At 53.0% G+C, this 12,814-nt stretch overlaps 1 protein-coding gene across 2 annotated transcripts in view; it reads right to left on the minus strand.

Moving 5' to 3' along the window:
• Positions 1–2,093: 2,093 nt before the first annotated feature.
• Positions 2,094–12,814, minus strand: part of Mgat5b (alpha-1,6-mannosylglycoprotein 6-beta-N-acetylglucosaminyltransferase B) — a 65,268-nt gene continuing 54,547 nt past the window's right edge. For both annotated transcript variants that reach the window (XM_038328256.1, XM_038328255.1), the window contains 6 exons: positions 11,143–11,298; positions 9,689–9,835; positions 9,438–9,554; positions 3,921–3,995; positions 2,619–2,875; positions 2,094–2,292 (listed from right to left, as the gene is read on the minus strand). In XM_038328256.1, coding sequence (XP_038184184.1) covers positions 2,094–2,292; positions 2,619–2,875; positions 3,921–3,995; positions 9,438–9,554; positions 9,689–9,835; positions 11,143–11,298 — 951 coding nt within the window. The remainder of the gene's footprint in view (positions 2,293–2,618; positions 2,876–3,920; positions 3,996–9,437; positions 9,555–9,688; positions 9,836–11,142; positions 11,299–12,814) is intronic.

Raw genomic sequence — 12,814 nt, forward strand, 5'->3', positions numbered from 1 at the left:
GGGATAAATGGTGACATGGGTCTTGTGAGTTGCAGGATGCTGACCTAACCTGTATCGCCCAATTACACCAGGCTGCCAGGTAACTGGCCATTCCCCAATTCAGGACATAACATGCCTGGACACTCTCAGGGACTAAAACTGCCCCCCGCCCCTACCATGGAGAATCCCTGGCTGGAAGGAGGTTCCCTGACTTTAGATGTCCCTGTGTATTTAAGCCACATGCAAACACCCAGACCCAGGTCCCCATGGCAGCTCTGAAATGGTCCTGATGTCACAAGCCGTGTGGCCTGTTTGCTCACCTGTAACACAGGAGCTGGGAGGCACAGACCTGAGAGAATGACACCATCTGACAGGACACCTGAGCTGGCAGTGAGAACTCGGATATGGTCCCCACCTAGGGTTTGCCCCCCTGTAACAGGAGTGGGGCGGCGTACATCTGATAGGGTGGCTGAACTCGGATATCACACTCCCAGCCCGGAGTCCTACACAGTGAACCCCCAAAACACCAGCACGTCTCTGGTGGGTGACCTAAAACTCTTCCACAGTGGGCTGATGCTCTTTGGCCTCACACCCCCACGTTCCGCTGAGAGACCAGCTGAGGTGGGTGGGTACAGAGGGAACACGGACAGGAGGATCCTGTGGCCACAGAGCTGGAAGGACTTCTTCTGGGTGCAGGCAGCACCTCATTTTCCAGCCAAGCCCCTAGTGCCATGTTCCATCAACACAGAGCAGCATTGGGGGACCCTAGCCAGTCCCCCTCTGCTGGGCGAGCCCTGGAGCTTCCAGGAAAACAAACAAACAAACAAAAAACAAACCAGCACCAGCATGTTTCTTCTTTATCATCTCACATCCCAATAAAATATTTATTTCAAGAAATAAATCTTTAAAAAAAAGAGAGAAGAATGTCTCTATTGCTTTCCTCTGACGGTCAAATCCTCGGAATCACAGGTCTCTTGCTGCCCTGGGTTCCGCTGCCACGGGGGCTAACCAGGCCAAGGGGGCACCCGCAAGTCCCACACAGGCTGGTCCTCCCTATAACTGTCTGGGCCCAGGGAGCTGCCTTCACGAGGCTGGGGGCGGGCCATACATGAGCAATGGCAGTGTTCCTGGAGGCCTGGCTGGACTTGGCAGGCCCTGGGGGTAGGAGAGGGAAGGGTGACCCTGGACTGGAGGTGGGCATGCCACTTAGAGATGGGTACTGAAGTCTGGATAGGGCCTGAGGCTGCGGGAAGCAGGAGGGAATGACGAAGGTGGGGCCTGGATGGGTGGGAGCCATGAGGTCGGCTAGACATGTGCAACCAGAACCAGCCAAAGGGGACCACGGTGAAACTTCATCCCAGCAGGAGATACCGGGAGGCTGGGAGTGGCATCAGAGACTGCAGAGGATGCCTTGGCGGGGTCTGGGCCTGTTTGTTGTCAGAGACTGTAGTGGAGATGGCTCCCGGAGGGGCAGAGGGGGAGGCTGTGGACCAGTCACAGATCATGCCAGAACTGGGTCTCAGAAGAGGCCCAAAGTGAAGCCCACTGGAGGAAGCAGGGGTGAGGGACAGGGAGGAAAGACCAGGAGGAGGGCAGGGTCCCTCCCCCAGGCTCCCCGAGTTCTCTGCCCTTTGTCCACATCGAACAGCTATAGACAGACACACTGGCCCTGCATGAATTGTTGCATCAGAAGAGGAGGATGTGGTCCTCACCACAAGCGTGGCTGCGGCCTGTTCTCCATTTCTTGATACCTCCGGTGAACTAGGGGGCAACACGGCCATGTTCTTGGGGATCAGAAAGCCTATTCTGGGCCCAAGAGTGGTTAGGGTCATGTCTCCAGCTGATCCAGACCTCAGAAAGCAAGGGGTCTCTATTCACGTACTCCTAGGCACACCAGACAGGTAGGTCAGCCCATCTGCTTAGCCATGAGTCCTGTCATGAGGGCAAGGAGCCTCCTAGGATGGAGCTGCTGCCTCCTCAGCCCCCTCTTCCTGCTCTTGGCCAGGGAAAAAGGCTGCAGCCAGGAGACGCGCCATGAGCATTGGCTGCAGCTCAGAAAGTGCTGGTGCTTGCCAACCGGGGGTGGGCAGATGCTGGGCAGGTGGCCTCCGACCTCACAGGCAGCCTTGGCACAAGGCCACCTGGCCCTTGAGGAAGTCACGGCACGGGCAGAGCCTCTGGTACTTGGTGCTGGCGCCGGCACAGCTGAAGAGCAACGGCTCTTTCTGTAGGTAGCACTCTTGGCCGGGTTGGGCAAAGGCGGGGTACAAGTGATGCATCTCCCACTCTGTGCTGTCACAGGGCACCTGCAGCCTGTAAAAGTGCCACCAGCAGCATTACTCTTCGGTGAGTGGGTGACAGCTGGCCCCAGCTTAGCATGACCCACCCCTTCCCTGGACCAAAGGAAACACAAGTCGCAATTTTAAATCCATCTGTCAGAGCTCAGAGAACCTATGAGCCTGGAGTCTTGGTGACCAGCAGAGATGGCTGGGCAGGGACCAAAGGAGGTGGAAAAGGGCAAGACCAGAAGGGACGTCCTCTGTGGATTTTTCTTGGCTGATTCAAAAGCATTAAACTCCCAACTACAGGGAAACCAGGAAGGTGGTAAGGTGGGGACACAGGCGGGGCCTCAGACTCACTTGAGGAATGCATCTTGGCTGTTGAGATAGGGGAAGAACGAAGGCTCGCAGACCAGCCCATGGTCCAGGCAGGCGTCCGTGCAGGCCCTCCCAGGGGCCGCCAGCCAGGCCCGTAGAGAGTGGGTAGGGGGCCAGGCTCCTGCAACTGAGCTGATATTCTGGGCCCACTCGAGATGAGTGGCGTTAGGAGCTAAGACAAAGGGACTCTGGGAGGTGTGGGCTCTGGGTGGAACCGGGCTTGGACCCGCACAGAAGTCCTGTCAGGAAGAAAGAGGTATTAGGGAAGGGAATGGATTTTTCTCTAGAGTGCCCAGCACTACAATTTCAGTAAGAGCCACTACTGGGCACTTACTGAATGCTAAGCAGCCTCAAGTGTTATTCCCATAATACCAAGTAGCCCAGAGAGTGGATGCTAATTATTGCACGAAGAGGAGGGGACGTACGCCAGGGACTCAAGACTGGATGGCAGAAGTGGGCTCTGAACTCTCACCTGATAGGGAGCTGTCTACCCTACATGACCTCACTTCTGGGGTCAGCCACAGGGCTTTAGCCTGAGGCCCATGAGCCCTGCTCAGCCCGGGGATAGAACCCTGTGCTAGTGTCTGAGGCTTTTCTCGGGGATCTCAGATTCTTATCTATAGAGGGACAGTTCAGAACCGGTCTTCAGGTCCTGATGCTCACACCGTGGCTGGTCAAAGTGCAGATACACACGGCATCTGCCTAAATCTAGCAGTCACAGCCGCTGTCCCCAGGATCCCAAGCCCCACAGGTCTGCATCTCCTGGTTTTCTCTCAGGCCATCTGCAGCTTATGACAGCTCAGCTCCTCAGGTCCAGGCAGGTCCCCTGACCTGCAGTTCCCTGGCTGGCTTCTCTGCATTCTGAACTTGCCAAGGAGAAGATAGCTGCCTGCCTGCTACTTGCTCTCTGGGGCTGCATGGCAGGGCTGAGCTGACACAAGAGTGGGGTGTCCCCCATTTCTCAGGACAGACCCCTACTCCAGGCCCCATCTCACTGATTCCCTTGAGGATGGTGAGCAGGGACTTCTGTCTATTCCATTCGCTCAGTTATTAAACCGAGAAATGATATTTTGAAAACCCGGCCTGTGGGGCAGGGTGGGGACTGATATCCGTGACGGTTGGATCCCATCTTGAGTCCCCACGGTGGAATGAGGAGCTGGATGAATGGCTTGCCTATGACTGAAGTCTACAGAGACCTCAGCATCAACATGGCCCCAACTTTAAATGCATAGGCTTTGGAGTGACAACCTCAAGTCCCTGGAGAGAGGAAGCAGGGTGACCCACCTGGTGTTGGATGTAGGCATGGATCCGTTCCAGCATCCCTGTACACGTATATTCATAGGGCAGATAAGGGTCTACCTGTGGAAGAGATGAGCAGAGGGACCTGGCTGCTGGGGCCATACCCATGGGCAGCAGCAGAGACCAGACTGACACTCTCAGCTCGGAAAGCCAGCCAACCATCCACCTGGCCCCTCCACTAGCTCACACTGCCTGTTCCCAGGGATACGCTCAGGGGTGCCAGCTTAGGATTCGTACAGTCCAGACCTCCGGCTCCACCTTCCCCAGGCCTCATCCATCCCTGCTGTACCACTCTTCTCCTCTTTGCAAAGCCCAGCACTTCATCCCCTCTCAGGCATCACCTACCCCTGAGCCATCCTGAGCCTGCCCGTCCTTGGATGAGGAATAAATGTGTTCTCAGTGGCTGTCAGCACCCTAGCGGTCCTCCCCTAGCACAGGCTAGCTCCCGAGTCACCGTTTCCTGCCCATTCCCCATCTCCTGCATGAGCCTGCAAAGCCACTGAAGGTGGGGACTGTGGCTTGAGCACCCAGCCCCGCTGGTGCCACAGGGGGTCTGTCGGCAGACGGTCACAGATGCAGAAGCATCCGCCCTCATCCTGCATCCCACGCAAGGTACAGTGCATTCACACCAAATCCCAGTTAGAAAGAACAAGATGGATCTTGTCACACCTCCTGCCTGGGCACGTGGCTACATAAGATGCACACCCCAAAGAGAGGCCCCGTGGCATCTGTGCAAACATCTAGAAGTGGTACAGCAACCTAGTCTAAGCAGATCAGTGGAGTAGGTAGGGCACAGAAAGCTTGCAAAAAAGTCAGGCATGGCGGCAGGCTCCTGTAAACCCAGCTTCAGTGTGGACCAGGAGAGAGGGGATCCCTGGAGCTCACTGGCCAGACAGCCTGGCCAAATGGATGAGCTTCAGATTTAGCGAGAGACCCTGACTCAAAAAATGAAGGCTCTTGCACAGGGCCTAGGCTAGATTCCCAGTACCCACATGGTCACTTGCGACCATCCCTAATTACAGTTCCAAGGGAGCCAACACCCTCTTCTGACTTCTGCAGGAACCAGGCATGCATGTGACACACATGTACAAATGCAGGTAGTATACTCATGCACATAAAATAAACAAACATAAAAACAAGCAGAGAGGTGATTTTATTCTAAAAAATGAAGGTGGAGATTAAGAGAGGAAAGATGCCTGATGTTGATCCTGGACCTCACATGCACCTGCACACGTATACACATACTATACAACTCACACATACAACCCACAAAATATATACACAAAACACACAAAACAGCCTGGCAGTGGTGGCGCACACCTTTAATCCCAGCACAAGAACCTTAAGGATCCCAACCAGGCTGACTAATTCGAACCTCCACAGTTACGGAGAGCTGGAATGGCACAGATGCAGACCTTGAGCTATCTTGTCCCCTTAAAAGCCACTCGTCAATCACCTCCGTGTCTGACCTAATGTCCTTGTGACTATGGCATGACTGCTTTTGGTGTGCAGACCTCCAAACAGACCCCTAATTCTTTTTAAAAAGTATTTATTTATTATGTATACAATATTCTGTCTACATGTGTGTCTACAGGCCAGAAGGCACCAGACCTCATTACGGATGGTTGTAAACCACCATGTGGTTGCTAGGAATTGAACTCAGGACCTTTGGAAGAGCAGGCAATGCTCTTAACCACTGAACCATCTCTTCAGCCCTCAGATCCCTAATTTTTACCAGCCTCAAGCCCCAAAGCTAAGAATAGCATCCGCTAGCACCCAAGACCATCTACAGATCCCTGCTTTTCCAAGACCTGCCCAGCTAAGAGTTCCACCAATGCATCTGAAGTATGTTGAGGCATGATTTTCTGTGTATTTAAACAAAACTCCATGAAACTATTACCACCTTGGAACACAGTATTGGGGGTAACCTGAATCTGTGTTCTTGAGTCAAGATCACGCATCAGAATAAGCAATCTCTTTGAGGTGAGAGTCATGTTTTATGTCAACATTAGCCAAGCGTCCCCAAGAGGGGACAGCCACTGCTCGTTCTGACTCAGGTCCTGCTGCCTCTGACCCTCAAAAAGCAGTATGCTGCTTGCTGTTCTGATTGTCCCAGGGATGACTGCCAGACATTATGGGTAGATTTCCTCCTCCTGAGGCTGAGGCTCAGAGATCCTCCAGGGCCCACATCCAGCAGCCGTGTTGCTCCAGAAACCTGCACTACCTTCCCAGACTCAGCCCTGTCACACATTGTCTGGTTTCTGAGCTGACGGCTTGGGACGACCTGCAGCCAGCTGCTGTCCAGGCCGGAACCCCCACACTGAGAACAGAGTTCAAGGAGCCCCTGAGCTCTGATCTGGGATGCCTCTCAGGGCTGTGGGGGAAGGTTTAGAAACAACTATAAACAACTAGCCTAGGGAGGAGGATTCCTCTCCACAGGAGGCTCCTGGGCTCCAGAGTGACAGCAAGTAGCTCCTGTCACAGGCAACTCAAAGGTCTCCTGTGTGAGGGGCATTTCCAGCCAGACCAGGAGCAGCGGCTGGAGATGACCCCACTGGGTCAAACTGCAGAAGAGGCTGTCATCTTCTGACAGTGACAAGGACTAGTCCCGCGGAAAATGGGCGATGTGGGAGGTCACGCAGAGGTGGCATGTCACCTCCCGTCCTCCCACCTGAAACATCCCCATCTGGACCGTGTATTCACAGGCAGGAGCCACAGCCCAAGCCCTGCTTTTTCTGCAGGGTGGGGAGTGCTGGCCTGGGAGGCTTTGGTTTCCTTTACCAGCCTCCTGGTTCCTCCTTCCTCCCTCCCTGAAGAAGTGAAGACTTGTAGAACAAGTCTGGCCATTTGTTTATGGTGGCTACATTCCCTGGAGACCCAGCCAGCTGTTCAGAAACTTATCGACAAGTCAGTTAACCAGAGTGCCTGTTTGACACACAGACTTCGAGGCCACGGCTGGTTCTAAGAAATCAGCCTAGGTGGCTGGCACAGGCTCTGAGCTGTAAGTTCCCAACCTGCTGAGGCTATGCAGCCTAGGGTGCCCTGGAACCCCCAACCCTCCTGTCTGACGCTATGCAGCCTAGGGTGCCCTGGAACCCCCAACCCTCCTGTCTGACACTATGCAGCCCAGGGTGCCCTGGAACTCCCAACCTTCCTGAGGCTATGTATCCCAGGTGCCCCGGAATCCCCAATCCTCTTGTCTGAGGCTATGCAGCCCAGGGTGCCCTGGAACCCCCAATCCTCTTGTCTGAGGCTATGCAGCCCAGGGTGCCCTGGAAATCCCAATCCTCCTGTCTGACACTATGCAGCCCAGGGTACCCTGGAAATCCCAATCCTCTTGTCTGAGGCTATACAGACCAGGATGCTCTGGCACCACCAACCCTCCTGTCTTTGTAATATTTAAGCCCCTCTAGTCTACAGGGGGCTGATTTGAGGTCCCTCTGAGATGGAGAATACCTATTGGATTCCTTTGTCTTTTGTTCTTATTTTAATTCTTAGATTAACTAACAAAATTGAACAGATGCTCAGGATTTTGTTTTGGTTTTCTAAGACAAAATAAGCCTCAAAGGGTAAATAATGAGACACTCTCTTCCATTGACACCGCCTATCGCTTAGAAGCCACCAGCAAAGTGACTCCCTATGCTGGGTCCTCCCACAATCACCTGCTCCTAAGCCAAGGCAACACATCTCTGAGTGTATCTGAGATGCTTCCAGAGACAGTTAAGGGGCAGAGTCACCAGATGGGTGGGGCCCAGATGGAATGAAAGGGAGACAAGGGAGGCGCCAGCCAGCGCGGGTGGATATTCCCACGCTTTCTGTCCATCGCGTGATCTGCCATGCCCTCCCCACCAAGATGGATGGAAACCTCTGAAACACTCAGCCCAAAACATTTTAAAATAAGTTTTCTTGGGGAAGCTGGAGAGATGGCTCAGCGGTTAAGAGTATTGGGTATTCTTGCAAGAGGTTCACAACTGTCTGTAACTCTAGTTCCAGGGGATGGATCCCTGTGGGCACCAGACACACACCTGGTACACAACCATACATGCAGGCAAAATAGTGATACACATAAAATAAAAAGAAATACATAATTTTAAAAAGTGTTTGAGGCTCTTACAGAGAACCTAAGTTTGGTTCCCAGCACCCACAACAATGGCTGATAACTGCCTATAATCCAGCTCCACAGGATCTGACACCCTCTTTTGGCATCTGAGAGTGCTCACACTAATGTGCATGTGCATGTGGGTGTACACACACACACACACACACACACACTTATAAATAGAGATAATAAAATAAATACGTTTTTAAAAAAAGAAATAAGTTTTCTCGGAATAAAGTGCTAAGCCTGTAGGAGCCACCCATGAGAAGCTAAACAGAAACCGACCACTCAAAGAAAGTTCTTCCAACCATTATCACCTGCCAGTGTTGGGCCTAGCTATAATAAGCTTAATGGAGGCCTGTGTCTCAGTAGTTTACCCTGAAGCAATACCTGGTTGCAGGAAGGACCATAAACTAAGATTACCTGAGCATCACCCAAGAACAAACCATCCAAAGGAAATTCCTAATGTTCTAACCGTTGTAGATAGGATCACCTGCCAGCACATACTACCAGGACACCTCTAGACAAATGTCAGCCAATCAGGGGTCCTGAACCCTAGAAACCCCTCATCCCCACCTTTACTACTATAAAAACCCAACTCCAGCTGAGCTCGTGGCTCTCTGATTATTCCAATACGTTGGACACGTGGAGAGACTGAGTTTGCAAACTTACATAAAATAAAGGCTCTTTGCTTTTATATACGGGACTCGGTCTCCTTGTTGGTTTTTTGGGGGACTTCACGGATCTGGGCATAACAAGCCCAAGGAGTGACTGGAAGCTGTGATACGTATGTACGGCCTTCTCTCCCCTCATCTCTCATATGCACACACACCAGGCCTCCCACACTCGCTAAAGGGGCCCCAGTGCTCTGCTCTGAGTATTCAATAGCCAGTCTCTGAGCCAGTCCCGGGGACATACCTACCTGTACGACACATGGCCTAGCCCCCGCCAGGCTTGCTGAGCTGAACTTGCAAGAGAGCCAGCATCTCCAGGACAGCTGTATACAGTTACAATTACTGACAGCTGCTTGAAGGGCACAGCCCTCCCCACACCTATGGTAGGGCTCACCCTGGAGAACACCTGCTACGTTCCTAACTCATGCCAAGACTGTTTGCAGGGCCTGGCCCTCTGGTGCTCAGGAAATGATTTCTGACCCACAGTTGCCAGATAAGGGTGTGCAGGCTGCTCACGGCAGAGAGTCACTCTCTCCCCTTACCCACACACCAAGTTTGGGAGTGGGGACTCACGCCTCCTCCCTTTCTAGTCCATGAGGTCCGATTCAGGATTGTGCTAAGCAGGAACGGCTGGAGTACTTTCCAAGGTTAGCCCTGCAAGCCTAGGCAAGTTCCCTAGGAAGTTCCTTTTTCCAGTTGCGGGGAAGAGCCGCGGTCACAGAATCTCACCTGGGTGTTCACGATGGCCTTGACAGCCGCTTCAAACTCCTCCGAGTTGTTATAGTCGACAGTCCACACGTGAGGCTTGCCGATGAAGTTCTCTGCGTAGGGATGCTGGGAGAACACCTGCCCGCGACCAACCCGTGGCTGCTTCAGCCTGCAGTTGGCCTTGGCTCACGCACCCACCCTGATCCCTTCCCTCTCCGCACCCAACGCTCGGTCCCCCTTCTCAAGTTCCCAGATCTGGCCCTTCTGCTCACCTCCCTGGAGGTGGGCTTGCCCCGGAAGAATTCGTGGTTGAGGGAGCTGTGGGGCGGGCTGAAGCGAGACTGAAGGAAGATGCAGCCGTTGGCGATGGCCTCCAGGGGAGCCGGGCCCTCGTAGGGGAATCCGAACCCTATAAAGAGCTGGAAGCGGAGCGCAGGCAAAAATGGCTCCACGGGTAAAGGCACATGCTGCCAAACCTGAGGACCTGGGCTCAAACTCGATAAAAGGATGTGTCGAGGATTGCGTCCTGCTCTCCAAGGTTGCGTTTTGCGTCTAAGAGCGACGCTGTGCTCAGACCGGCTCGACTGAGGCGCAGGACCCCTCTGCACTCAAAATACAAACCCAGCGCGCTCCTTACACGGCTGTGCTCCCTCTGCAGAAGTAAAACTACTCGACTTTCATGAAATACTCTGCACTGTGCGGTCATTTTCTTGGGACCCCAGACCCACTTATACCACCCCTGATGATGGAAGGAGAGAACCGACTCCCAGAAACTGTTCTCTGACCTTGTAGTACACGCCTGACCCCAATTCCCCACCAAAGTAAATAAATGTTAAAACAAAAACTGGGTGGGGTGAGTCAGTGGTCAGGGAGGTTGGGCCACATCAACCCGGGACTCCAGAAACCAGAGAGGCAGGGATGGTCTCAGCGTTCATAGGAAACTGCAGGGGCAGTATAGACGGGTCGCTGTGGGCTATAAACACACCTTTCCTTTCCCTGGGCCTCAGTTTCCCCATTATGGAACGAGCAGTCTGGCTTTATAAATGGCCTCTTCTTGCTCCATCAAGCTATACTTTTGGTGGGGAAGGAGGCGGCAGTGTGTGTGTGTCCCCCCCGCCCCCCCCCCCCCCCCCCCCCGGCTATCCCAGGCTCTGAAAGGACCTTTGAAAGAAGGTGTTAAAATATTCATCCTGTAACTGACTATACCGGCTCCAGGAAGGAGCTTGATAAGTAATTCTGAGACCTGAGCCGCTGTGTAAGGTTACCTCATCCTTCCTGCTCCCGACACATACATATCGGAGAGATCTAAGGAAAGACCAGGAGGGACTGGATGCTCGTGGGAGACTTTTTGGCCTCAGAGGATACTCCAGGGCCATCCCCAGTGAACCAATTGTAGCTGCAGAGATCCAACTCTGGGAGCTCGTAGAAGCAGCCCTCCAGAACCAATGGCCCAATGGAGACCCAGCCAGGGTCTCCTCAGCCTGCGTGACTGCCCCTCCGCAGCTTTTACAGTTTGCCCAGCTCTGGGACGGAGAGGGGAGAGCTGGACAGTACAGCTCTCACTCCCCAAGTCCCTCCCAATGGAGGGCCCAGGCTGCTGATACCTGCGTGTCTGCCAGGATTCCGGGCGGCAGAACACATGGAAATGTCCAGCTTGGTGGATGCCCGTCATCCGTGGCTGTGGCCTGCAGGGGTGGGACAGTGGCCAGAGGTCCCAGAGCCTCACCTTGGCCTTACGCAGCAGCTGCTGGAACTCAGGCTGTGGCAGGAGGCCATGGTTCTTCACAAAGGCAGGGACCTCGGGGGGCCGCTGGCTCTCATAGTACACGGTGCCATGGATCTCCATGTACTTGTTCAGGATGGCCAGGAACTTCTCCTTGCCCTGCACGAGGAGGGGGAGACGATGGAGCCTCCCTCACACTCATAAGGCAGAGCTGGTACATCGGGCACCCCGGCTCCGGGGTCAGAAGACAGGGGCTCATTGTGGGGTGATTGTTAACTTGCTGTGGAGACACGGGCAAGGTCCCTCTCCTCTCTGGCGCTCAAGTTTTTCATCTGTGAAGTGCAGGGCTTGAGCTAAACCAGAGGCATTAGAGTTGGTTCTAGCCATGGAACTGACTGGTTTCCAAAGACGCCCAAGGAGACCCAGTACTTAAATGTATCTGTAAGTCTAAATGCCCTGAGGACCTGTGGAACTCTCTGGAACTTCCTCACACATTCACCTATCCACTCACCTGTCTGTCAAACCAACCATTGACCTATTTACACCCACCTTGTCCATCCACCCACCCACCCATCCATCCATCCATCCATCCATCCAGCCAGCCAGCCAGCCAGCCAGCCATCCACCTTTTCACCCATACATCCACACAGCCACCCCACTCATCCATCCATGTCTCCATCCGTCCATCCATCCGTCCATCCCCTGTCCATCTGTCCTTCCATCCACTCATCCGCATATACCTCCTTTCATCTAGGAAGGAAGAAGGAAGTGGAAGTTCTAGATTGGAGAAGTAGGGTATTAGCTGAAAGAAGTGAACCCGAGTGGCCCCCACAGGTGCCACTTCTGACTTGAATTGTTTCAATTGATATAAATTATTGGAATGACCTGGGACTGTTAGGGCCCCAGCAACAAGCTAGGAATCAAAGATTCCTCTCTGGAAGAAGATGGTATCAGCTTTGACTTCAAATTATTCTTACGATTTTTTTCATATTCATTTCCAGAACATATAAAAAATTCAAGGCAACCAAAAAAAATCTAACGGAAAGCCCAGAAGGCTTTGCAACAGAAATGAACAGGGTGAGCTAAACCCCATTTGGAAATTCTGGGCACTTAAAATGGGTGGAATAACTTTGGAAAAGAATATCAGCAGAAGGAGCTATTGTTGGATCTTCTTGTGCACTGTAAAGACGCATCTCTGCCAAGGCACCTTCTGATTGGTTCAACAAAGAGCTGAACGACCAATAGCTAGGCAGGAAAGGATAGGCAGGAAGAGATAGAAAATCTGGGGAGAGGCGGGATTCACCAGACAGACACAGAGGAAATGAGACACACAGTTCTGAGAAAACATAATGAGCCACTTGGCAGAATATAGATTAATATAAATGGGTTAATTTAAATTACAAGAGCTAGTTGGGAACAAGCCTAAGTTAAGGCCAAGCTTTTATACTTAGTAAGAAGTCACCGTGTCATTATTTGGGACTTGGTGGCCCAAAGAAAGACTCGTTACACAGAGCAGCTGACCCCAGGTCTATGTGCAGCAGGAGGAGTGGGGACAGCATGGTACCAGCATCAGGATGACACAAAGGTGAAGGAGATGAGACATCTGAGTCCAGGCAGATATCTCACACCCACAACAGCCTCATTGCTGAATAGGGAGGGTGTTTCTGAGGAGGGT

The sequence above is a fragment of the Arvicola amphibius genome, chromosome 4, assembly GCF_903992535.2.
Source record: "Arvicola amphibius chromosome 4, mArvAmp1.2, whole genome shotgun sequence".
NCBI classification, from domain to species: domain Eukaryota; kingdom Metazoa; phylum Chordata; class Mammalia; order Rodentia; family Cricetidae; genus Arvicola; species Arvicola amphibius.